This window comes from Primulina eburnea, chromosome 2, assembly GCF_022965805.1.
Source record: "Primulina eburnea isolate SZY01 chromosome 2, ASM2296580v1, whole genome shotgun sequence".
In the NCBI taxonomy this organism is placed as follows: Eukaryota; Viridiplantae; Streptophyta; class Magnoliopsida; order Lamiales; family Gesneriaceae; genus Primulina; species Primulina eburnea.
The window spans coordinates 9549840-9575680 of record NC_133102.1 but is presented as its reverse complement, the minus strand read 5'-3'; the positions used below and the strand labels follow the sequence as shown (position 1 = coordinate 9575680).

General features: G+C 39.5%; 2 protein-coding genes across 2 annotated transcripts; one reads left to right on the top strand and one right to left on the bottom strand.

Annotated features, from left to right (window-relative positions):
- Window positions 1-635: 635 nt before the first annotated feature.
- Window positions 636-1385, bottom strand: LOC140824093 (uncharacterized). The gene has a single exon (XM_073185692.1). It carries the CDS (start codon window positions 1383-1385, stop codon window positions 636-638), a length of 750 nt encoding a protein of 249 aa, XP_073041793.1.
- Window positions 1386-13192: 11807 nt separating this feature from the next.
- LOC140824092 (uncharacterized) lies at window positions 13193-13684 on the top strand. Its single transcript, XM_073185690.1, has one exon. The coding sequence runs from the start codon at window positions 13193-13195 to the stop codon at window positions 13682-13684; it is 492 nt and encodes a 163-aa protein (XP_073041791.1).
- The last annotated feature ends 12157 nt before the right edge of the window (window positions 13685-25841 follow it).

The window sequence follows — 25841 nt, the reverse complement described above, 5'->3', positions numbered from 1 at the left end:
ATGTCCCCCGCCGCCGGGTACCACGGTTTTTATAGATGGATCCATCGATAGAGCTGATACGATAGAGCTGATACGAAAGTCACAACTAATGAACTGAATTCAAGTAAAAGAAAATGTTTAAGTTTATGACACGATGAGCTGTTTTGACACGTATATGATGATATGAGATGACATGAGTTGACACGACATGATTTTATACGACACGTTTACGTTATGCTTTTAAGTTCATGAAAGATATGTTGAGTATGATATTTTCACTGTTTTGTGCTATGTATATGTACTTGTTATTAACGGTACAGGTGTGTTGAGTCTTTAGACTCACTAGGCGTGTGTGATGCAGGTGAGCTTGTTATTGAGAGGACTGGAGGTGCTGAACACTGAGTAGACAGACCTGGTGGGGTGACACGACCCGAGGACCATATGTTTTTCACATTTTGTTTTTATGAGATTTGAGATGATATGAACATTTTTATATGCTGGTTTTGATACGCTGATGATTTTCACAATTTTTACTCGTTTATGTTTACGCACTATTTATATTTTCAAATACTTAAGACATTTTTAAATGTTATTTCTAAAATGCGAGCTTTTATTTAAAAAAAAATATTTCCGCGCTTTTAAAATTAGTAGATGTTTCATATAGTCCACATATTAAAGAATTCGAAAGGAGTGGCACGACAAACACTATCACGAAAAATGCTTACAACACTACAAGCATGGTCAGAGAGACACCCCGAAACCAAGAAGTCCACAAACACATCAAGATTCGATTGTGTCCAGTGGTGGTTAACCATTACCCGATCAAGTTTAGAAGAAATCGCCAAAGTAGACCAAGTAAAGAAACAACCCACATGGTTCACATACGATAACTCAAGGTGTGAGATACAACGTCTCAGGTCAACAATATCACAGGGCCTAATCGGAAGACCACCCATTTTCTCATGCGGGAATAGAACACAATTGAAATCACCCAATACCTTCCACGGTAAGACCACGCTATCACCACGACCCATCAAAAAATCCCACAATGGTCTCCTCTCCACCACCGAATTCAAACCATAAACAAATGAGATAACAAATACTCTATGAGAATGCAAGCAAACAACATTCACATGAATCACTTGATCCGTCATTTCAAAGAGATCAACAATGACAAAACTAATGTTCAACATAAGCAAGATAAGAATCTTATCACTTAACAAGAAATTTTGAATAAAAGACAAACCCGGGAAATTCGTAGCCATCATGCGATCCACCAAATGTTCCTTTACTTTGACTTCAAGTAAACCAAGAATACTCAAGTTACGCTTTTTAATGAACCCTTGAGCATTCCTTTGTTTAAGGGGCTTGTTAAAACCCCTCAAATTCCAACAAGCAATCTTCATAAGGGGCGAGAGGCGGCCTTAAGCCGCCGAGCCTCCGCTTGAGCTCTAGTCTCAATTTCGATTTCGCATTCAACTTAGGCAACCAACTTCGGGGGTCCAATTCAATAAACTCCGTAGAATTAGAGCTCGAACTCCCCAAATTGCACTGCTTCTCCAAACTCTTGAGGTGACAGATAGTTTTTTGGTACGTTTGTTAGTAACATCCTCAAAGCCATCATCATCACACTCATCCACAAACACCTCCACAACAAATTTGTCACCACCATCTCTAGGTGTGACCACAAATATATCTTCCTCCACAATGGGATCAATGATCTCAACACCCAAAGTGTCGCTACCACCTCCCCCCCATCAACCCCAAGATCAGGAGGTATCACACAACCAACAAAATCCACACCAGTCTCCCCACCATCTCCACGACCCCCAATAAACTCACGGCCACCCCCATCAACCCCAAGATCGGGGGCACCACACCATCATCAAAATCCACACCAATCTCCATACCATCTCCACGACTCCCATTAAACCCACGGCCACCCCTAGTGCCACGCCCCCTAGCACCCAAACCCCCACGGTTTTGGCATCTATTCCAACGACGTCGAGCATTACGGGACCGGCTTTGAGCACCATCCCTAACACCACCTTCATGGACATCTACTCCACGGCCCTCCACTAAAGTATCATCCACAACAATCCGATATTTGTTACGCAAGCAATAATCCCACTGCTGCCTTGTTTATTTGGTCTCTCGTGGCGCCAATTATGTTTCCAGACAGGTAATTCTGATTATCCGTTAATGTTCCACGCTTGGCTCGACTTGACTAGATGTATAATTCGTCAAACTTGTGGTGTTGATGAATTCCAGAAAGTTGTACGTGGATTTCTGGATTTCTACTTTTAAGGCATATGTTGCTTTCAATTTTCATATGCAAAAGTTTGTTGAAGTGCCCAATTTCTTGTGCTTAAGTTTGGCTTCTTTTGAAGATCGAATTCAAGTTTAACAAGTTTTGTTTACATATATAATCGAGTTCTATAATTTAGAAATTCGATTCGGCTTCAATTCGATAATTTAGAAAACATATCGAATAATATTCAAGTTGGCTAAAAATTTAGGAAGACGGTTTCCTTGGTTTGCATCTTGGCATCATTCGTTTGATTTAGGTTATTTAGATACGTTTATGTCTAATAACACAAAAAAAAAAAAAAAATCTAATTAGCGACGGTTCTTTCCGTCACTAAAACCGTCGATAATCAAATTCGCGACAGTTTTAACGATGGAATTTAAAACAGTCTCTAAAGTCACTGTCGCTATCATACAGTTTTTTGAAACTCGTCGCTAATTAGCCACGGTTTTTTATATAAATCATCGTCAATTTAGTGACAGAATATGACAAAAACCGTCGCTTTGACTAAACCGTCGCTAATTAGCGACAGAATATCACAAAAATCGTTGCTAACAAAACGTCGCTAATTATTGAGTCAAAACTGTCGCTAATTATTGAGTTTATATGTGTGTGTATATATATATATGATAGTCCACAAATGGTGTAGACGTCAACCCAAGTTGAGAAAGCAAAAAATCACTTCAAATATGCTATAATTCTTCATATTTTTCTCCTATGATATCTTATTAGTTATTTCAACTGTTCATAGTTTATATCGTCAAAGAATTGTCGAACTTTATCCATGGAATCTGTAGTAACCCGAATTCCAAATTGGGTATTTAACGGATTAATGATGATTAAGAAGGTTTAATGTGTAATTTTGACCATAGTCATGATCGGACGGACCGAAGATGGTTCGGTAGCACCGAAGAGTTCGGACGATCCGAAGTGGGTTCGGTGGATCCGATCATGAGGTGTCAAGAGTTGATCGACACGTCAGTTTGCATGCAAGTTCGGATGATCCGAAGTGTAGGTTCGGTGGATCCGATCATGAGGTGTCAAGAGCCGATGGACACGTGGGAGTTCGGACGTTCCGAAGTGGGTTCGGTGGATCCGAACATAGCCTATAAATAGTGCTCGGATTTCCTCATTTTGGTTTGTCAATTCTTGAAGTTGTGTCTCATTTTGAGAGGTTTGGAAGGTTTCTAGGGTTAGTTTGTCGGTCGAGCGTTAGCCAAGAGCTACCAGGATTAGTAGCGTAGTGACGCCTGAGTTACGAGGCAATCAACATCAAAGGGCTGTCGACGGACGAAGGTAAACCCTAAACCTTTGGTGGTACTGGTTTTGCTAGTCGAGCATGGTAGTATTGTTCATTGGGTATGCTTTTGATGCGTAGGCTTGTTCTAGATGTAATCAGGTCTAGAACAAGCCTTCTTGTGCCTTCATATGCAAAAGTTTGTTGAAGTGCCCAATTTCTTGTGCTTAAGTTTGGCTTCTTTTGAAGATCGAATTCAAGTTTAACAAGTTTTGTTTACATATATAATCGAGTTCTATAATTTAGAAATTCGATTCGGCTTCAATTCGATAATTTAGAAAACATATCGAATAATATTCAAGTTGGCTAAAAATTTAGGAAGACGGTTTCCTTGGTTTGCATCTTGGCATCATTCGTTTGATTTAGGTTATTTAGATACGTTTATGTCTAATAACACAAAAAAAAAAAAAAATCTAATTAGCGACGGTTCTTTCCGTCACTAAAACCGTCGATAATCAAATTCGCGACAGTTTTAACGATGGAATTTAAAACAGTCTCTAAAGTCACTGTCGCTATCATACAGTTTTTTGAAACTCGTCGCTAATTAGCAACGGTTTTTTATATAAATCATCGTCAATTTAGTGACAGAATATGACAAAAACCGTCGCTTTGACTAAACCGTCGCTAATTAGCGACAGAATATCACAAAAATCGTTGCTAACAAAACGTCGCTAATTATTGAGTCAAAACTGTCACTAATTATTGAGTTTATATGTGTGTGTATATATATATATATGATAGTCCACAAATGGTGTAGACGTCAACCCAAGTTGAGAAAGCAAAAAATCACTTCAAATATGCTATAATTCTTCATATTTTTCTCCTATGATATCTTATTAGTTATTTCAACTGTTCATAGTTTATATCGTCAAAGAATTGTCGAACTTTATCCATGGAATCTGTAGTAGCCCGAATTCCAAATTGGGTATTTAACGGATTAATGGTGATTAAGAAGGTTTAATGTGTAATTTTGACCATGGTCATGATCGGACGGACCGAAGATGGTTCGGTAGCACCGAAGAGTTCGGACGATCCGAAGTGGGTTCGGTGGATCCGATCATGAGGTGTCAAGAGTTGATCGACACGTCAGTTTGCATGCAAGTTCGGATGATCCGAAGTGTAGGTTCGGTGGATCCGATCATGAGGTGTCAAGAGCCGATGGACACGTGGGAGTTCGGACGTTCCGAAGTGGGTTCGGTGGATCCGAACATAGCCTATAAATAGTGCTCGGATTTCCTCATTTTGGTTTGTCAATTCTTGAAGTTGTGTCTCATTTTGAGAGGTTTGGAAGGTTTCTAGGGTTAGTTTGTCGGTCGAGCGTTAGCCAAGAGCTACCAGGATTAGTAGCGTAGTGACGCCTGAGTTACGAGGCAATCAACATCAAAGGGCTGTCGACGGACGAAGGTAAACCCTAAACCTTTGGTGGTACTGGTTTTGCTAGTCGAGCATGGTAGTATTGTTCATTGGGTATGCTTTTGATGCGTAGGCTTGTTCTAGACCTGATTAGCGGTGTTGCGTAAGGCTAGGCTTGCTGTGATAGAGGTACGAAAGTACTATCCGAGATATCCTGGTCGAGTATACATCCTTATATGTGTTGCATGATTATGTGGTGCATTGATATATGTCATATGATGCATGCTATTATGTCATGTTTTATGATGCATGTTGCATTTCATGTTGAGCCGTATCTCCTTCGAGATAGCCTTTACTGTTGAGCTGTATCTCTTTCGAGATAAGCTATATCTTGTGGGGCCGCTCAGCCCTGTCTTGTCTTGTGGACGCATGGACACCGAGAGTACACAGTGGCCGACGGGTCCGGAGAGCTTCGGTGATCCGGGACATTTTAGGTCCACGTCTGTTCTTGTAGTGGATGCAGTGACCCAGAGGAGTACCGCGCGGCACTATCCACTTGGCGCCTCTAGACTGAGCATTTTGAGATCCTTTGTTACTCCTGTTTCTTGACTACCCTGGTATCATATCATAGCATGTGCATTTCATATAGGCTTGTATACTCATGCTTTTGTACTGGGCGTTCTTATCGCTCACGTCCTCGGTTTTGTTTATCTTGGACACCCCATTCCCATGGGGCAGGCCTCAGGTTGGATGGCTCAGGAAGAGCAGGAGGAGGACAGTGAGTAGCTGGTTGGTTTAGTTTTCAGTACTATTCTATTCGATATGGTTGTACCGAATATATTTTGAGTTGTCCTGATTTCGTTTGGGTTGTATAACTATCTTTTGGTGACAGTTTTCCGTCTTTATTTCTGATTGTTTTTAATTAAGTTAATCGCATGCTTAGTTCTTGATTAGTAGGTGATTCTGGAACGGGTCACTACATTTATGGTATCAGAGCATGCTTACGATTTTGGGATATAGATTCTGTTTTGGGATTTTCGTTGACCATTTTACCATTTTCCCCATTCTATCTTGTAGCGATGGCTGACCACTTTGGTGATGAGAGTAGTCAGGGAAGTGTAGGTCGTTGGGGTGACCAGGACGATCGTAGGCGTCATCGTGAACATCGTCATCGTCGGGATGGTTCTAGGCGTTTTGATTTGCACCGTTTCATTCAGATGGGGCCTAAGCCTTTAGTCGGCGGTGAGACTCCCGATGATGCTGAGGATTGGTTAGAGCGCATGGAGAGTTGTTTCCGTGCATTCCAGTGCACCGAGGAGCAGAGGATGGAGACCCTTAGTTTTCTTCTCGAGGGCCGTGCGCGCAAGTGGTGGCGATCGACTTCTGCGCCGATAGTCCAGTCTCAGGGTAGGGTGACTTGGGCCGATTTCCGTGCAGCTTTCATGCAGCTGTATTTTCCTCCAGCCCTTCGCCAGGCAAAGACGATTGAGCTCCTGAATCTTAAGCAGGGGAGTATGTCTTTTGATGAATATCAGCAGAAGTTCTTCGAGTTGTTACCCTTTGCCCCTCATATCAGTGGCAGTTCTGAGGCCAAGTATGACCATTTCCTTCAGGGTCTTAACCAGGAGATTTTTGATCGAGTCACTGTCTGTGATAATCCTACTTCTTATGATGGGTTAGTGAACCGGTGTCGCCAGGCAGAGATCAGTCTCCAGCGTGGTAGGGCTATTCTTTCCTCTAGACCTCCGAGTACTTTGAGCCCTCGATCTCAGTCTTTCAAGAAATCTGGTTCTTCTTCTTCTGGATCTGGATCACGGTCTAGCGGTGTTTTCCGCTTTGGTAAGAAGAAGGTTTCTTGTGTGCATTGTGGGAAGAACCATCCATCGGAGCAATGCCGATCAGCCGCGGGAGCTTGTTTTCAGTGCGGAGAGATGGGTCATCTCAAGAAGAATTGTCCTCAATTACGAGGTGGAGCAGGATCTGGTTCCGGATCTCAGACGACTGTTCAGCAGAGGAGGCAGGGTCAGGCAGTGGGTAGTTCAAATCTTCGACCTCGTGCCCAAGGTCAGGTTTTTGCGCTGAACCAGGATCAGGCTGCAGATGAAACGGAGAGATTCATAGCAGGTACTTTTCGTTTATGCGGTATCCCTGCTTTTGTTCTTATTGATACCGGAGCATCACATTCATTCATTTCTGCACGATTTGTTAAGCGTCATAAGTTACCGTATGTTTCTCTAGACGTCATTCTTTCTGTTTCTACTCCGATGGGTCATTCGGTGTTAGCGAAGCGTCTAGTGATGGGTTGTCCCTTAGATTTTGAGGGTAACGAATTGATTGCGAATCTTATGATCCTGGAGATGGAAGATTTTGATTGTATTCTAGGTATAGACCTTTTGACTACCTACCGAGCTACCGTGGATTGTTACCAGAAGCTTGTTCAGTTTCGTACGACTGAGAGCTCTAGTTGGTTTTTCTATGGTGAGGGAGCGCGACCTCCGATGCCAGTGGTATCTGCTCTGAAAGCCTGTCGTGCTTTAGAGGCGGGCGGGGAAGGCTACCTCATCTATGCGATTGATTCATCCACAGGTAGTGTTGGTATAGAGGATATTCCAGTGGTTTGTGAATTTCCTGATGTTTTTCCAGATGAGATTCCTGGTTTTCCTCCGGTTAGAGAGGTGGAATTTGGCATTGAGTTAATGCCAGGGACTGCACCGATTTCTCGTGCCCCCTATCGTCTTGCTCCATCAGAGATGAGAGAATTGAAGCAGCAATTGCAGGATCTTCTTGATAAAGGTTATATTCGCCCGAGTGTTTCACCTTGGGGAGCTCCAGTCTTGTTTGTCAAGAAAAAGGATGGATCGATGCGATTGTGTATTGATTATCGCCAGCTGAATCGTGTGACGATCAAAAACAAGTATCCATTACCTCGTATCGATGACTTGTTCGATCAGCTTCAGGGTACCTCTGTTTACTCCAAGATTGACTTGCGATCGGGTTATCATCAGATGAGAGTTAGAGATGATGATATTTCCAAGACTGCATTTCGTACTCGATATGGGCATTACGAGTTTCTAGTTATGCCATTTGGATTGACGAATGCGCCAGCGGTGTTCATGGATCTGATGAATCGAGTCTTTCGGGATTTTCTAGATCAGTTTGTTGTGGTTTTCATCGACGATATCTTGATTTATTCTCACAGTGTGGAAGAGCATATCCAACACTTGAGGATTGTGTTGCAGATTCTTCGCGAGAAGCAATTGTATGCTAAGCTGAGTAAGTGCGAGTTCTGGATTGATCGTGTAGTATTCCTTGGTCATGTGATTTCCAAGGAAGGAATTTCTGTGGATCCCAGCAAGATCGAAGCAGTGCTGAATTGGTCACGTCCTACGACGGTGGCTGAGATCCGTAGTTTTCTAGGTCTGGCAGGGTATTATCGTCGCTTCATCGTGAATTTCTCTCAGGTAGCTAGACCATTGACGCAGCTTACTCGGAAGGATGTTCCATTTGAGTGGTCATCTGAGTGCGAAGATAGTTTCAGAGAGCTTCGTCGACTTCTGACTTCTGCACCTGTTTTGGTGTTACCGTCAGGATCTGATGGTTTCAGTGTTTACACCGATGCTTCTTTTCAAGGATTAGGGTGTGTGTTGACGCAGAATGGTCATGTGATCGCTTACGCATCCAGGCAGTTAAAACCTCACGAGGAGAAGTACCCTATTCATGATCTAGAATTAGCTGCTATTGTGTTTGCGCTAAAGATCTGGCGTCATTACTTGTACGGGGTTAAGTTTGAAATTTTTACTGATCATAAGAGTCTGAAGTATCTGTTCACTCAGGCTGAGTTGAACATGAGACAACGTCGTTGGATGGATCTACTTAAAGATTATGACTGCGAGATCAAATACCATCCAGGCTCTGCGAATCTCACAGCCGAGGCTCTTAGTCGCAAGGTGAGAGTCTCTACACTTCAGACCAGTGCTATGATTAGTACTATCCAGGATTGTTGTTCGTTGGGTTTTAATTTCAAACATCGGAAAGGTATGGAGAGCATTCGTGTTGCTACCATTTTATCTGAGCCAGCTTTGTTCGCTCGGATTCGAGATGCTCAGATGTCTGATCTCAAGACTCAGAGATTAGCTCGGTTGGTTGGTGGAGATAGCAATTTCCATTATCAGTCTAATGGTCTTCTGTGTTTGTCTAATCGGGTTGTGGTACCAGAGGATGATACTTTGAGGGAAGAGATCTTATCTCAGGCCCATCGAAGCAAGTTGAGTGTCCATCCAGGAAGCAACAAGATGTATAAAGATTTGAGGACACGATTTTGGTGGAAAGGGATGAAGCGCAGCGTTTATCAGTTTGTTTCCAAGTGTCTTGTTTGTCAGCAGGTTAAGGCAGAGCACCGTCGACCGGGAGGATTATTGTTGAACTTACCTATTCCCGAATGGAAGTGGGAGCATATCGCGATGGACTTCATTACTCACTTACCATTGTCTTCGAGGAATAGTGATGCTATTTGGGTAGTGGTGGACCGACTCACCAAGTCTGCTCATTTTCTGCCATATAACCGTGATTTCACTTTCGATCGTATGGCTCGATTGTATATTCAAGAGATTTTACGTTTGCATGGAGTGCCAGTCAGTATTGTTAGTGACAGAGATCCTCGTTTTACCTCACGATTTTGGGGTAGTTTCCAGTCAGCATTGGGCACTTCACTAAGTTTGAGTACGGCTTATCATCCAGAGACCGACGGTCAGACAGAGAGGACTATCCGTACACTTGAGGATATGATGCGAGCTTGTGTGATGGATTTCGGAACCGCTTGGCAGGATCATTTGCCTTTGATTGAGTTCGCGTACAACAACAGCTATCATCGTAGTATTGGTATGGCACCATTTGAGGCGTTGTATGGGCGACGTTGTCGTACTCCATTATTTTGGGATGAAGTTGGGGAACGACATGTTGAGGGACCGGAGTTAGTCCAGCAGGCTATTGATAAGGTTGCAATAATCAAGAAGCGGATTAAGATCGCTCAGGATCGACAGGCTAGTTATGCGAACACCAAACGTCGACCTCTTTATTTTCAGCCAGGTGAGAAAGTGTTTCTCCAAGTTTCGCCTTTTCGCAGGATTTTGAGATTTGGTCTCAAGGGTAAGCTGTCTCCGAGATTTATTGGTCCATTTGAAATATTGGAAAGCGTGGGGGATTTGGCTTACAGACTTGCATTGCCGCCGTACCTATCAAGTATTCATGATGTGTTCCACGTATCTTTGTTGAGACGATACATAGCAGATGAGTCTCACATCTTGCATCCCTCTGAAGTTCAACTAAATTCGGATTTGTCTTACGTGGAACGACCAGTGCGGATTCTCGATCGCAAAGACAAGGTATTGCGGAATAAGATCATTCCTCTTGTCTTAGTTCAGTGGCAGCGCAGAGGCACTGAAGAAGCCACTTGGGAGTTAGAAAGTCGTATGCGTTCGGAGCATCCAGAGCTCTTTTGAGTTGTACTATGGTTGTAATATGGAGGTGTGTGTGTTTTTCCGTTGTAATCCAAATATCAGTTGTGTTCAACAACAAATTGAGTTATAATAACAATGTTGTTATTTCAGTTTTTGTTCATCCTATAAACTTGATTTCGAGGACGAAATCTTTTTAAGGGGGGGAGAATGTAGTAGCCCGAATTCCAAATTGGGTATTTAACGGATTAATGGTGATTAAGAAGGTTTAATGTGTAATTTTGACCATGGTCATGATCGGACGGACCGAAGATGGTTCGGTAGCACCGAAGAGTTCGGACGATCCGAAGTGGGTTCGGTGGATCCGATCATGAGGTGTCAAGAGTTGATCGACACGTCAGTTTGCATGCAAGTTCGGATGACCCGAAGTGTAGGTTCGGTGGATCCGATCATGAGGTGTCAAGAGCCGATGGACACGTGGGAGTTCGGACGTTCCGAAGTGGGTTCGGTGGATCCGAACATAGCCTATAAATAGTGCTCGGATTTCCTCATTTTGGTTTGTCAATTCTTGAAGTTGTGTCTCATTTTGAGAGGTTTGGAAGGTTTCTAGGGTTAGTTTGTCGGTCGAGCGTTAGCCAAGAGCTACCAGGATTAGTAGCGTAGTGACGCCTGAGTTACGAGGCAATCAACATCAAAGGGCTGTCGACGGACGAAGGTAAACCCTAAACCTTTGGTGGTACTGGTTTTGCTAGTCGAGCATGGTAGTATTGTTCATTGGGTATGCTTTTGATGCGTAGGCTTGTTCTAGACCTGATTAGCGGTGTTGCGTAAGGCTAGGCTTGCTGTGATAGAGGTACGAAAGTACTATCCGAGATATCCTGGTCGAGTATACATCCTTATATGTGTTGCATGATTATGTGGTGCATTGATATATGTCATATGATGCATGCTATTATGTCACGTTTTATGATGCATGTTGCATTTCATGTTGAGCCGTATCTCCTTCGAGATAGCCTTTACTGTTGAGCTGTATCTCTTTCGAGATAAGCTATATCTTGTGGGGCCGCTCAGCCCTGTCTTGTCTTGTGGACGCATGGACACCGAGAGTACACAGTGGCCGACGGGTCCGGAGGGCTTCGGTGATCCGGGACATTTTAGGTCCACGTCTGTTCTTGTAGTGGATGCAGTGACCCAGAGGAGTACCGCGCGGCACTATCCACTTGGCGCCTCTAGACTGAGCATTTTGAGATCCTTTGTTACTCCTGTTTCTTGACTACCCTGGTATCATATCATAGCATGTGCATTTCATATAGGCTTGTATACTCATGCTTTTGTACTGGACGTTCTTATCGCTCACGTCATCGGTTTTGTTTATCTTGGACACCCCATTCCCATGGGGCAGGCCTCAGGTTGGATGGCTCAGGAAGAGCAGGAGGAGGACAGTGAGTAGCTGGTTGGTTTAGTTTTCAGTACTATTCTATTCGATATGGTTGTACCGAATATATTTTGAGTTGTCCTGATTTCGTTTGGGTTGTATAACTATCTTTTGGTGACAGTTTTCCGCCTTTATTTCTGATTGTTTTTAATTAAGTTAATCGCATGCTTAGTTCTTGATTAGTAGGTGATTCTGGAACGGGTCACTACAGAATCTTACATAAAAACTTAAATTCCGATCCATCACTAAAACCAATTTGTCTTATTTTTTGTTTAGATTTACGATCCACTAGTCTTAAACAAATGGATAAGTTGTATATACTGATTATTTTTTGTCTCTAAAACCCACAAAATTTAATTTCTTAGAATGCCTCTTCTCTATAATATTATCACTTTGACGATAAAATAAAGCATAATACAATAAAAATTTAAATAAAAGGTTTGACAGGTAAAAATATAATCTGAGTGTACTATTGAATGAGCAACAAAAGATTAGCCGAACGTATAATGTATTTTAAATTAACAATAATCGGTTCCACAAGCAGATATAGAATGATGCCATCCACAAAATTGAGTTTCATGTAGCGGATATAGGAATTTTGACGAACGTAAATGTTTGCACACTACTAGTATTAGTCCAGAGTTTATATATACAGTGCACATAAAAAAGTAGCGGTCATGGGTTTCATCGACATAAAAAAATTAAAGACATTACAATTCGAAAATTTTAACGAGTTGTCGTTTAAATTATTTCCATCAATTTATTTAATTTAGATATGGATTGATGAGTATGTGAAATTTACTATATACAGAACGACGTTAATACACTTGGTGGATTATTATTTTTCACCATAATAATAAAATGGATTTATAAAATATATTCTAACTTCAATTCAAATGATTTTGAACTCGTCTACAAGACACCAAATTAGTTAAAATAATGCATATGTTTATGCTTTATACGATTTAAAATACTTACCATATATGATTAATTCATCTAATCATGTTTAATTATAAAACTCTAGTGAAAATATCTGGTAAAAAATTTAATTAATTTATTTTTTAGAAAAGTCCAAACGAAGAATAGTATTTATTTTAGTCAAATGATCAAATCGAACATAAATTCTGATAAAATCTATGTATTGAATCTTAATATATATTAAAATTACTGGTCAACCTCAGTTAATTCATTTGAAAATGGTGATATTTATATATATATCACCATTTTATATATATATATATATACCAACCTTCATCCTTCAAACTACATAATTTAATTTTGTTATCATTGCATGTTATATCGAGAACTCCCAAGATATTAATTAAATGCGTTATTTATCCCTTTTTTCCTCGTGGTCGATGATCGCGATGGTCGTCCTCTCTCTTTCGTTTCGACCATCGTTGAGCAGTACTCAAGAGTTGGTCGAGAGAATATGTCGTTCGACGGAAAACTACGGGTTTTGTGCAGGTGTTTTTAATAAAAACGCGAATGATCCAAACGCAGATATCACGCGATTGTGTGAAATTGCGGTCGAACAAACATTGGTACATGGTACAGATGCTCGCATATTCGTGACAGAATCGAAAAACAGAGCGAAGGACAAGATTACTCACGATCTTTACGTGATTTGCGAGACTGCGTATGGATTCTTGTTGAATGAATTCGAAGATGCAAGCTTGGCATTTGCAAAGAGAGATTATAATAGTATGTTGTTTAATGAAGAAAAGTGCAACAGATTTGTGGCTGATTGCCAGAAAGTTATAGGGTATAGGGTTGCCCCATTGAGTACCATGAACAACCAAATGAGGGTATTGATCAGTATGTCACTTATCACTACAAGTATGATCATCGATGGGTAATTAGTATTTATAATTACAACCCGTTTAATCCTTTTATGTCATCTATTCGTTAGACACGTACGCGCGTGTATTTGGATTAAACGATTTGAAATTTCATAATTTTCATTTTAAAGTTCATATCTTTTGCGCTTGTTTGATGCATATACTTTCGAATTCTATTGATTGGAAATCCACCGCTTTTAATTTTTAATTAACTGATATGATGGATTTCAAATTCCATCGAAATAAAAGTAATATGTAATTAATATCTCTTAGTCCAAATAAATTCATTAGTACAAGTTTTATTACAAGATACAAAAATCATAATTGGATGACTAAAAATGTAATAATAAACTTTTAAAAGAAAATAAGGGAACTCCAAATTAATTAATTAGAGTTATAATATATAATTGGAATTTGGCTAGGCGATCAAGACACATATATGTCCATACAAACTATGAACTTTTAATTATGTTTTTCTAAAATAAATAAACCTAATATGCGTTAAAACGAAAATTCCAATTTTAAATGTTAATATATTTTTATTTCATGAAGAATACAATTTTATTTAATAATTGCACACACACACACACACATAAAACACTTTTTGTTTTACATTAATATAATGATAAACTCCATCAAAATACCATGGTGGATAACTTTAAGAACCCAATTATTTACACAAAAATTCTTACGAGATTGTCTTACGTACGGATTAGTTTTATGAGACGAGTCTCCAACCCGACCCGATTAATGAAAAATTATTACCTTTTAAATCGAAAATATTACTCTTCTTTGTAAATCATCAGGATAAGAAAGATGGACTACTGAAATTAGTAGAAAAATATTGTTGCTGGTGGATTCTTTTTCGATGGGCTGCGAGTCCGTCGCTGTGATATATACAGATAAATAATAATGAGAAGTACGTTGGTGAGATGCTAATATTATATTTTGGAAAGTGTGAACTGTGTTAAAGTACGAAATGCTCGGTATGATTTTTAAGGCACATTTATAATCTCCAAACCCATTATGTATTGAATTATTTTAATTTAAAATGAAATATTTGATATGATCCAGTATTATATCAAGGGGTGTTATCGATCCGAACCGAACTGAACTTCATGAAGATTTTAGAATCTGAGCTTGAGCTCGATTTTGACTGAACATTTACAAGCTCGATTCAAAGTTTGAATTTTAGTTTGAACTTGGCTCGAACCAAAGCTCGAGTTCGTATTGGATTCGAGCTACTTCTAGTTTCGAAACTATCCAAATTATAGCAGTAAATTCACACATAAAATTACTATCAAAATTATAAGAGTAAATTCACACATTAAATGCAGAAGTGACGGCTACACCATTAACTCCAATTATATCAAACAACAAAATGTTTACAATTCCCTTCATAAAAAAAATAAACATCAATTTTCCAATTAAGTAATTTCTGATGGTTCAATTTTATTTATATGAGCTTATATGTATATAATTATGTGTTATAAGTTGTTTATTAAGTTAAATCCAAAATAAAGTGATCAACTAAGGTTTCAGGTTATTTAGTTTTAATGTATCTAATAAGTTGTGGATCTTTATCGTGTAGAGACTTAAGTGTAATTCTGTATTTATAACGGTCTAAAACAAAAATATCAGAAGATAATGATAAACCTAAGGAAAAAGGCAGATTGGGTGTTGGGATATTATTTTGAGAAACAAGGCCATGTTGGGGAATTGGTGGTGGAGATTTTATGCGGAAAATGGGACGTTGCGGAAGAAAATCATTGTAAGTATATATGGTTTACAAGAGAATGGGTGGAATGCAGGGTTAGCAAGAAACTTTACGTTCGAGTGCCCATGAAAGTTTATTTCCCGAATATACTCGACTTTTCAGCAGCGCGTTTCAATTAAGGTGCACTACAACAAAAACGGAATACGACAACAGATTTTATCCGTTGTCGTAGCTTTTTTAAAATATGATGTAACTGAGGGTGTTGTTGAAATTTCGTTCAACCACAACGGTTTTTATCCGTTGTGGTAGGTAGAATTTGCGACGGTTTTTGAAAACTAATCAACACAATCGCTAAAATAAGCGACGGTTATTTAAATCGTCGTTAAAAGTAGCGACGGTTCGTTTATATAGATCGTCGCTAATTTTAGCGACAGTTTTTAATCATGATTTCCGTCGCTAATTTGTTTCGAAAAATTTAAAAAAAATTCTTTAATAATTTAATAAATCTAAAAGAAACTAACAATCGAAACTAAAATCATGTAAATGAGAAAAATTTTAAGTGTTGTGAAGTAATAAAATCGTGTAAGAGAGATAAATTTTAAGTGTTATGAAGTAGTGAGAAAAATTTTAAGTGTTATGAAGTAGTGAGAAAAATTTTAAGTGTTGGGTGAAGTGATAAAATTGTGTAAGAGAGAAAAATTATAAGTGTTATGAAATAGTGAGAAAAATTTTAAGTGTTGTGTGAAATGATAAAATTGTGTAAGAGGGAAAAATTTTAAGTGTTGTGGAGGAAAATGGACCGGAAATTGAGTTATTTATAGAGCTTTTGTGACGGTTTTTTGTTAAACCGTCGCTAAGCGACGGTTTTGTCAAATGTAGGGGCTGTTTTTGGAAAATCATCGGTAAATGTAGCGACAGTTTTAAAAACCGTCGCATGTTTAGCGACGGGTGTTGTAAAACAGTCGCTAATTTTAAACATGCGACGAATTTTCTTAAAACCGTCGCTATTAAGTTCTAAAACCGTCGCTAATTTGAAATTAGCGACGGTTTTGTAAAAACCGTTAGCAAAACCGTCGCTAGAGTTAGCGACGGTTTTAGAAAATCCGTCGCTAAAAATGGCAACGTTTTCCAATACAGTTATTCTTTGTCCAAAAACCACGCTAATCGAAAAAGGTTTTTAAACCCGTTGTCGATTGTCCAAAAAAAAACGCTAACAGTCAAAGGTTTAAAAAAACTGTTGTCGTTTGTCAAAAAAACACGCTAATCGACAACAGTTTTCAAAAACCGTTGTTGATTGTCCAAAAAAACTCGCCAAAAGACAACAGTTCATGGAACCGTTCTCTTTTGCCCTAAAAAACGTTAAAAGACAACATTTTTTAGAAAACCGTTGGCGTTGACCCCCTAAAAAACAACGGTTTTGTGTCAAAACATATCTACGACAACGGTTTTCACTAAAACCGTTGTTAAAAAATATACGACAACGGTTTTTCAAGAAAACCGTTGTCGTATGTGCGTTGTCGTTGGCCGTTTTTCTTGTAGTGTTGAGAGGAGGTAATAATGTTAGATTTTGGAAAGACAGGTGGTGGGGAGATTCTTCTTTTATAGAATTTTTTCTGGCATTATTTGAGTTATCAACGGTTATAATTCGCCTATTTCTCATGTTGTCCCTTTTGATAATGCCACGTCTACTCAATCATGGGATTTTCATTTTAGAAGGGCTATCAGAGATGAAGAGCTATTTCAGTTGTTCGAGTTATTAGGTGTGTTAGAGACAACTAGGTTGTTTGAAGGGATAGATGATTTTCGTGTGTGGAGAGGGGATTATTCTTGTATTTTCTCAGTCAAATCCTTCTACAAGTCCTTTTTTTCCCATACTCGTTTTCCATTTTTTCCTCTTTTCCATCATATTTGGAAGGATCCAGTTCCAAAAAAGATTCAGGTATTTTCGCGGACAGCGACTCAGGCTAAGCTATTGTCCTCGGAGATGATGCAAAAATGGTGGCCCTCAATTGCTATGTACCCAAATTGGTGTGTGTTGTGTAGAAAGGAAACAAAAACTGGGGATCATATGCTCATCCATTTTCAATTCACGATCGGCATGTGGGCTAGAGCTTTGCAAGAGCTTGGATTGGTTTGGGTGATGCCGAAGTCAACGATGGATTTATTCTCTATGGGTTTAGGACAACTAACTAGTACGAGGGAAAGAATTTTTTGGCAAGTCGTGGTTCATAGCATATGCTAAATAGTATGGCTGAAAAGAAATAGAAGAATTTTTTATGACAAGGAAGAAACTAGAGAACATTGTTGTAAAAAAAAGCAAGATCAAAGTTGCTATGTGGATCGGCACACATGATGATTTCAAGAATGTCTCGATATTAGATATATTGCGAGATTGGACTTATGTGTGTCATTATTACGACTTTGATAGTATGTAATTCATTATAAAAGTGGACCACTAGTCCATTGATATACTTAGTTCTTATCATATCATTAATAAAAAAACGTTTCTTATAAAAAAAGAAAAAGAACTCAACATATGGTGGAAAAACAAAAACTTCTGTTTTCTTTGCTACAGAATGATTGATTCATACAATAAATAAGTTGCATATAGCGATTATGATGCTCATTCATTGTGTCTACCATGGGATGATCGATAACCCACTGAAATAAGTCTGAATCAAACAATGGTCACAAAAATAATTTAGTGAACTCAGGAACATGTGTGACTTAGTTGAATTTTGAAGTTCGCACTCTGATGGGTCACAGCGGGTCTGCTGCTTTCTAGATGTGGCTTAGATGTCGATTACAAAACAATTTTTACACAAATAATAATTCAAGAATCTTATACATTGTAAAACAATAAAATCTGTTGAATTGATTTTCATGACAAGCACTGGATCTCGTTCTTAGAAGTCACATATTGACCATGTACAGCTTAGGAATTTTAAAAAATATAAACCTCAATGAATTTCGAATTCATCTCATAATCAATGTCACGAGTTAGAATATTTAATCACATTAAATTTTTATCCAATTCCTTAATTTAATGGACCTTAATAAGTGATTCACGAGCAAGGATTGTATGATTCTTGAGATTTAGCTGTATCCTAGGAGTAGGACGATAATTCTTTGTGATTTTAGTATCAAACAGTTTTCACTATGAAAACATACCTTTACATACCCCAGCAAGTTGATCGTATTCTTGAATGAATGCACATGTTCAATATCAGTTTTGAAAACCCTGTTGGTCGCAGTTAGCATCTAGTAACTACCTTGGTTTCGAAGAGAGATCTGGATGCGATTGAATAACACACACACACCCCTTCAGGTATTGTTGGCATACAGTGCAAGCCTTTCATCCACATGTCTCGGCTGAATTTAAGTTATTGGTTTATTGAGACCCTCGATTGAATTCGATGATAACTGTGCAAATTTTCCAAGTGATATGACCCACTTGTGAACTACTAAAAACCAATTTTTTCCCAATCTGCACATCTTATTTTTGCTAGAGATTTATGGATATAGTTTTCGGTATGACATTTGCAAACCTAGCTCATAAAAAGCCGGCCCCACTGACTCTGGTCAGATCAACTGGCAGGATATTTTGTCCTTTCCTGGGTCAGTCCGGGCTGTCATGTTCCATTTTCACTTAAATCCTTGAGGTTGATCCACGTGCTACAAAGGAGATCACATCATTTTTTTTTATGTAATGCAATGAATTGAGCAATGTAAAAGTGATGAATTGGGCAACATGAAAAAACACATGACATTTTTACAACCAATGGGTGAATACTTGACATAGTGTCCTAATGGTAGGGTTCAATAAACTGTATGGATAACTTTGTTCGAATGTCTGTTGAAATAAGAAATATTCTTAAAATTATTGAATATGTAGAAAAAATAAACACGACTACTTTAATATCCTGTGTTACATGACTACCTATTTGTTATTGTACATGTAAAGTTCTCTAATTCATTTTTCCATGATTATTATTTTTTGGTATTATTATTGCTTGTAATTTACATTGTTGTTTAATAAATATATTTTGACTACATACAATGAGTTGTCTTAATAGTTAGTTTTTAGTATAAGTGAATCAAAGAAAGGATCTGGGCCCATCCTGGTTAATTCATTTAGCTTAATCTACTACAACTTGGTCGGGTTGCTGACCAGGTCTCATTATATGACTTCCCTGCCTGTTTGATGTCCTACTCGAGGCATACTCAATGGAACATGTGTGACATCCTTGCTAAATATATGTCACAATGGATCCTCAATTACAAAGCACAAGCTCGTATTTGACTGACCACTTTAATTGAAAACCTTTCTTCCATCGGAGAGTAGAAAAAAGAACCAAGTTAGCATGTTACTGATTATGATAACATTGTTTTTTGGGTGATGAGCTTTAATGTTGCGCAACCACTGTTGAGTGAATATATACAATGAAGAGTGCTTATTAATATATCTTGATGTTTTCACATCAATGTCACTGAATCTCAACATACCCGATGATAGGTCAAACATGAATATCGGTATCAAGTGAGTTTGTATTAATATGCTTATTCTTGAACGTTTGTTTCACAAGAACATATATAACAATTGCAGTCACTAATGATGTTTTCCTTGGAGCTTCAAATAGTTACAATGTCCTTATGAACTATAGTAATCGCGGTATCTCGACTGATATATAATGCATGGATTTACAGGAAAATGATGTCAAAATTTAATCTCAGTATCTCGACTGATATACAATGCATGGATTTATGGGAAAATGATGTCAAAATTAAGTATGGATGTTATTGTTGCACAATATATCGAATGATATAGTACATAAATATTTTGACAAAGAAAACCAGCTAAATATATAGTGAAGAAAAACAGTAGAGAAAGGCTTAAAATAAAGCAAACACAAGCCTGTATGAAATATAGTGTCCTTAAAACAGATTCGTCCCCTCCGATATGTGCTTCGAGGATGTACTTGGACGTCTGTTTCTAAGGATACAACGGAACAACTAGCAGTAACCTAGCACGAGGCACCGCTACAGCGAACTGAAAACATACATTTACTTTATCACCGAGATTTAACGGAGGCCAAATTGGAAGATAACAATATGAAATGCAAGAAAGTGCTTGAAAGAGATTAGATTTTCATATGTTTGAAATGAGAAAATGAACATATTATTTATAAGCCTCAAATTCACACCAAGAGTCATGCAAGATTAATTAACTCAATTAATCTTCCCATTAACTCAAGAATATGAAGAACTAAAAATCTTCAATTAACTCAAGAATGTGTGTGGAGAGCCGAAAGACACTCCCACATTCATGAGACATAATTTTTGTTCAAACTATAACTTTGATTCAAATTTTCAACAATCCCCCACATGAATGAAAATTGATACAAATCTTGGTGACAAAGTTCTACAGTTGAATCCTGCATAGGATAGGTAGGTGTTACCCTTTGAACCTTCCCTTATGAAATATGTTTACTTTACTAGCTGATCATTAGACATGATGTCCTTGAACTATTCTGTTGTTTATGTAAATTAAAATATATTTCACACAAGACTCTCCCTGATACTATTCATTTCTCATTATTGTGTTTGTTTTGTCCATGAACACACGCTTGGTTCTGTGAGAGGGTCTAGAATTGAGCCTTACAATTCTTTTGAAGTGGCTCCACTTCTCTCTCACATATGTGATTCTATATTACTCATAAGAATCATTAAAAGCCGTACGCTTATCCTCAACATTCACTGTTTCATAATAGGAATGGGCTAGGGATAACCCCCACAGTGATATACCAAATCCAGTGCGATTAGGTTGTCCCATTGAACCTAGTTCTTGGGATCTCCAGTCACTGTAGGTTTGAATTTTCCTTCCCACTAATTTATTTGATAGGCTTGAGCCCCATTCACCTAGACATTTTCGCAACTATCTCTTTGTTTAATCCATTGATTAGCGGATCCGCTAAATTATCATTTGAATTTACATAGTCAAAAGAGATAACTCCAGTTGAGAGTAGTTGTCTAATTTTTTGTGTTTACGACGTATATGTCTATACTTACCATTATACATTTTATTTTGTGACATTCCAATCGTAGATTGGCTATCACAATGTATGCATATAGTCGGCACTGGCTTTTCCTATCTTGAAACATCTTCTAAGAAGGGACGCAGCCATTCAGCCTCTTCAGCACACTTTTCAAGAGCTATAAACTCAGATTCCATCGTGGATCTGGCTATTAAAGTTTGTTTATAAGATTTCCACGCAATGGCTTCACCTCCTAAAGTGAATACAAATCCACTTGTAGATTTTGAGTCTTTCATATCAGATATCTAATTTGTATCACTGTATAATTCAATAACAGCAGAGTATCCGGTATAGTGTAGCCCATGATCACGAGGGGACCTTAAGTATCTTAGCAATCTGATAATTGCTTTCCAGTGTTCAACTCCTGGATTACTCGTGAATCTAATCAATTTGCTTATTGTATATGCTATGTCTAGTCTTGTACAACTCATGAAGTATATGTAGTGACCCGTTCCAGAATCACCTATTAATGAAGAACTAAGCATGCAATTAACTTAATTAATAATAATCAGAGATAACAGCGGAAAATAAAGCTAACGACAATAGTTATACAACCCAATCGAAATCAGAACAACTCAAAATATAATCAAATATACGGTACAACCATATCGAATCAAAAAGATATCGAAAAACTAAACCAACCATCTACTCAACGTCCTCCTCCTCCTCCTCCTGAGCTGTCCAACCTGAGGCCTGCCCCGTGGGAATGGGGTGTCCAAGATAAACAAAACCGAGGACGTGAGCGATAAGAACGCCCAGTACAAAAGCATGAGTATACAAACCTATATGAAATGCACATGCTATGATATGATACCAGGGTAGTCAAGAAACAGGAGTAACAAAGGATCTCAAAATGCTCAGTCTAGAGGCGCCAAGTGGATAGTGCCGCGCGGTACTCCTCTGGGTCACTGCATCCAGTACAAGAACAGACGTGGACCCAAAATGTCCCGGATCACCGAAGCCCTCCGGACCCGTCGGCCACTATGTACTCTCGGTGTCCATGCGTCCACAAGACAAGACAGGGCTGAGCGGCCCCACAAGATATAGCTTATCTCGAAAGAGATACAGCTCAACAGTAAAGGCTATCTCGAAGGAGATACGGCTCAACATGAAATGCAACATGCATCATAAAACGTGACATAATAGCATGCATCATATGACATATATCAATGCACCACATAATCATGCAACACATATAAGGATGTATACTCGACCAGGATATCTCGGATAGTACTTTCGTACCTCTATCACAGCAAGCCTAGCCTTACGCAACACCGCTAATCAGGTCTAGAACAAGCCTACGCATCAAAAGCATACCCAATGAACAATACTACCATGCTAGACTAGCAAAACCAGTACTACCAAAGGTTTAGGGTTTACCTTCGTCCGTCGACAGTCCTTTGATGTCGATTGCCTCGTAACTCAGGCGTCACTACGCTACTAATCCTGGCAGCTCTTGGCTAACGCTCGACCGACAAACTAACCCTAGAAACCTTCCAAACCTCTCAAAATGAGACACAACTTCAAGAATTGACAATACAAAATGAGGAAATCCGAGCACTATTTATAGGCTATGTTCGGATCCACCGAACCCACTTCGGAACGTCCGAACTCCCACGTGTCCATCGGCTCTTGACACCTCATGATCGGATCCACCGAACCTACACTTCGGATCATCCGAACTTGCATGTAAACTGACGTGTCGATCAACTCTTGACACCTCATGATCGGATCCACCGAACCCACTTCGGATCGTCCGAACTCTTCGGTGCTACCGAACCATCTTCGGTCCGTCCGATCATGACCATGGTCAAAATTACACATTAAACCTTCTTAATCACCATTAATCCGTTAATTACCCAATTTGGAATTCGGGCTACTACATTCTCCCCCCCTTAAAAAGATTTCGTCCTCGAAATCAAGTTTATAGGATGAACAAAAACTGAAATAACAACATCGTTATTACATCTCAATTGTTGTTGAATACAACTGATATTTGGATTACAACAGAAAAACACACACACCTCCATATTACAACCATAGTACAACTCAAAAGAGCTCTGGATGCTCCGAACGCATACGAATTTCTAACTCCCAAGTGGCTTCTTCAGTGCCTCTGCGCTGCCACTGAACTAAGACAAGAGGAATGATCTTATTCCGCAATACCTTGTCTTTGCGATCGAGAATCCGCACTGGTCGTTCCACATAAGACAAATCCGAATTTAGTTGAACTTCAGAGGGATGCAAAATGTGAGACTCATCTGCTACGTATCGTCTCAACAAAGATACGTGGAACACATCGTGAATACTTGATAGGTACGGCGGCAATGCAAGTCTGTAAGCCAAATCTCCCACGCTTTCCAATATTTCAAATGGACCAATAAATCTCGGAGACAGCTTACCCTTGAGACCAAATCTCAAAATCCTGCGAAAAGGTGAAACTCGGAGAAACACTTTCTCACCTGGCTGAAAATAAAGAGGTCGCCGTTTGGTGTTCGCATAACTAGCCTGTCGATCCTGAGCGATCTTAATCCGTTTCTTGATTATTGCAACCTTATCAATAGCCTGCTGGACTAACTCCGGTCCCTCAACATGTCGTTCCCCAACTTCATCCCAAAATAATGGAGTACGACAACGTCGCCCATACAACGCCTCAAATGGTGCCATACCAATACTACGATGATAGCTGTTGTTGTACGCGAACTCAATCAAAGGCAAATGATCCTGCCAAGCGGTTCCGAAATCCATCACACAAGCTCGCATCATATCCTCAAGTGTACGGATAGTCCTCTCCGTCTGACCGTCGGTCTCTGGATGATAAGCTGTACTTAAACTTAGGGACGTACCCAATACCGCCTGGAAACTACCCCAAAATCGTGAGGTAAAACGAGGATCTCTGTCACTGACAATACTAACTGGCACCCCATGCAAACGTACAATCTCTTGAATGTACAATCGAGCCATACGATCGAAAGTGAAATCACGGTTATATGGCAGAAAATGAGCAGACTTGGTGAGTCGATCCACCACTACCCAAATAGCATCACTATTCCTCGAAGACAATGGTAAGTGAGTAATGAAGTCCATCGCGATATGCTCCCACTTCCATTCGGGAATAGGTAAGTTCAACAATAATCCTCCCGGTCGACGGTGCTCTGCCTTAACCTGCTGACAAACAAGACACTTGGAAACAAACTGATAAACGCTGCGCTTCATCCCTTTCCACCAAAATCGTGTCCTCAAATCTTTATACATCTTGTTGCTTCCTGGATGGACACTCAACTTGCTTCGATGAGCCTGAGCCAAGATCTCTTCCCTCAAAGTATCATCCTCTGGTACTACAACCCGATTAGACAAACACAGAAGACCATTAGACTGATAATGGAAATTGCTATCTCCACCAGCCAACCGAGCTAATCTCTGAATCTTGAGATCAGACATCTGAGCATCTCGAATCCGAGCGAACAAAGCTGGCTCAGATAAAATGGTAGCAACACGAATGCTCTCCATACCTTTCCGATGTTTGAAATTAAATCCCAATGAACAACAATTCTAGATAGTACTAATCATAGCACTGGTCTGAAGTGCAGAGGCTCTCACCTTGCGACTAAGAGCATCGGCTGTGAGATTCGCAGAACCTGGATGGTATTTGATCTCGCAGTCATAATCTTTAAGTAGATCCATCCAACGACGTTGTCTCATGTTCAACTCAGCCTGAGTGAACAGATACTTCAGACTCTTATGATCAGTAAAAATTTCAAACTTAACCCCGTACAAGTAATGACGCCAGATCTTCAGCGCGAACACAATAACAGCTAATTCTAGATCATGAATAGGATACTTTTCCTCGTGAGGTTTCAACTGTCTGGAAGCATAAGCGATCACATGACCATTCTGCGTCAACATACACCCTAAGCCTTGAAAAGAAGCATCGGTGTAAACACTGAAACCATCAGATCCTGACGGTAACGCCAAAACAGGTGCAGAAGTCAGAAGTCGACGAAGCTCTCTGAAACTATCTTCGCACTCAGATGACCACTCAAATGGAACATCCTTCCGAGTAAGCTGCGACAATGGTCTAGCTACCTGAGAGAAATTCACGATGAAGCGACGATAATACCCTGCCAGACCTAGAAAACTACGGATCTCAGCCACCGTCGTAGGACGTGACCAATTCAGCACTGCTTCGATCTTGCTGGGATCCACAGAAATTCCTTCCTTGGAAATCACATGACCAAGGAATACTACACGATCAATCCAGAACTCGCACTTACTCAGCTTAGCATACAATTGCTTCTCGCGAAGAATCTGCAACACAATCCTCAAGTGCTGGATATGCTCTTCCACACTGTGAGAATAAATC

What these genes read in the sequence shown, in the direction of transcription:
- LOC140824093 (XM_073185692.1), bottom strand. Translation starts at nt 1,385, where the DNA reads ATGAAGATTGCTTGTTGGAATTTGAGGGGTTTTAACAAGCCCCTTAAA.
- LOC140824092 (XM_073185690.1), top strand. Translation starts at nt 13,193, where the DNA reads ATGGTCGTCCTCTCTCTTTCGTTTCGACCATCGTTGAGCAGTACTCAA.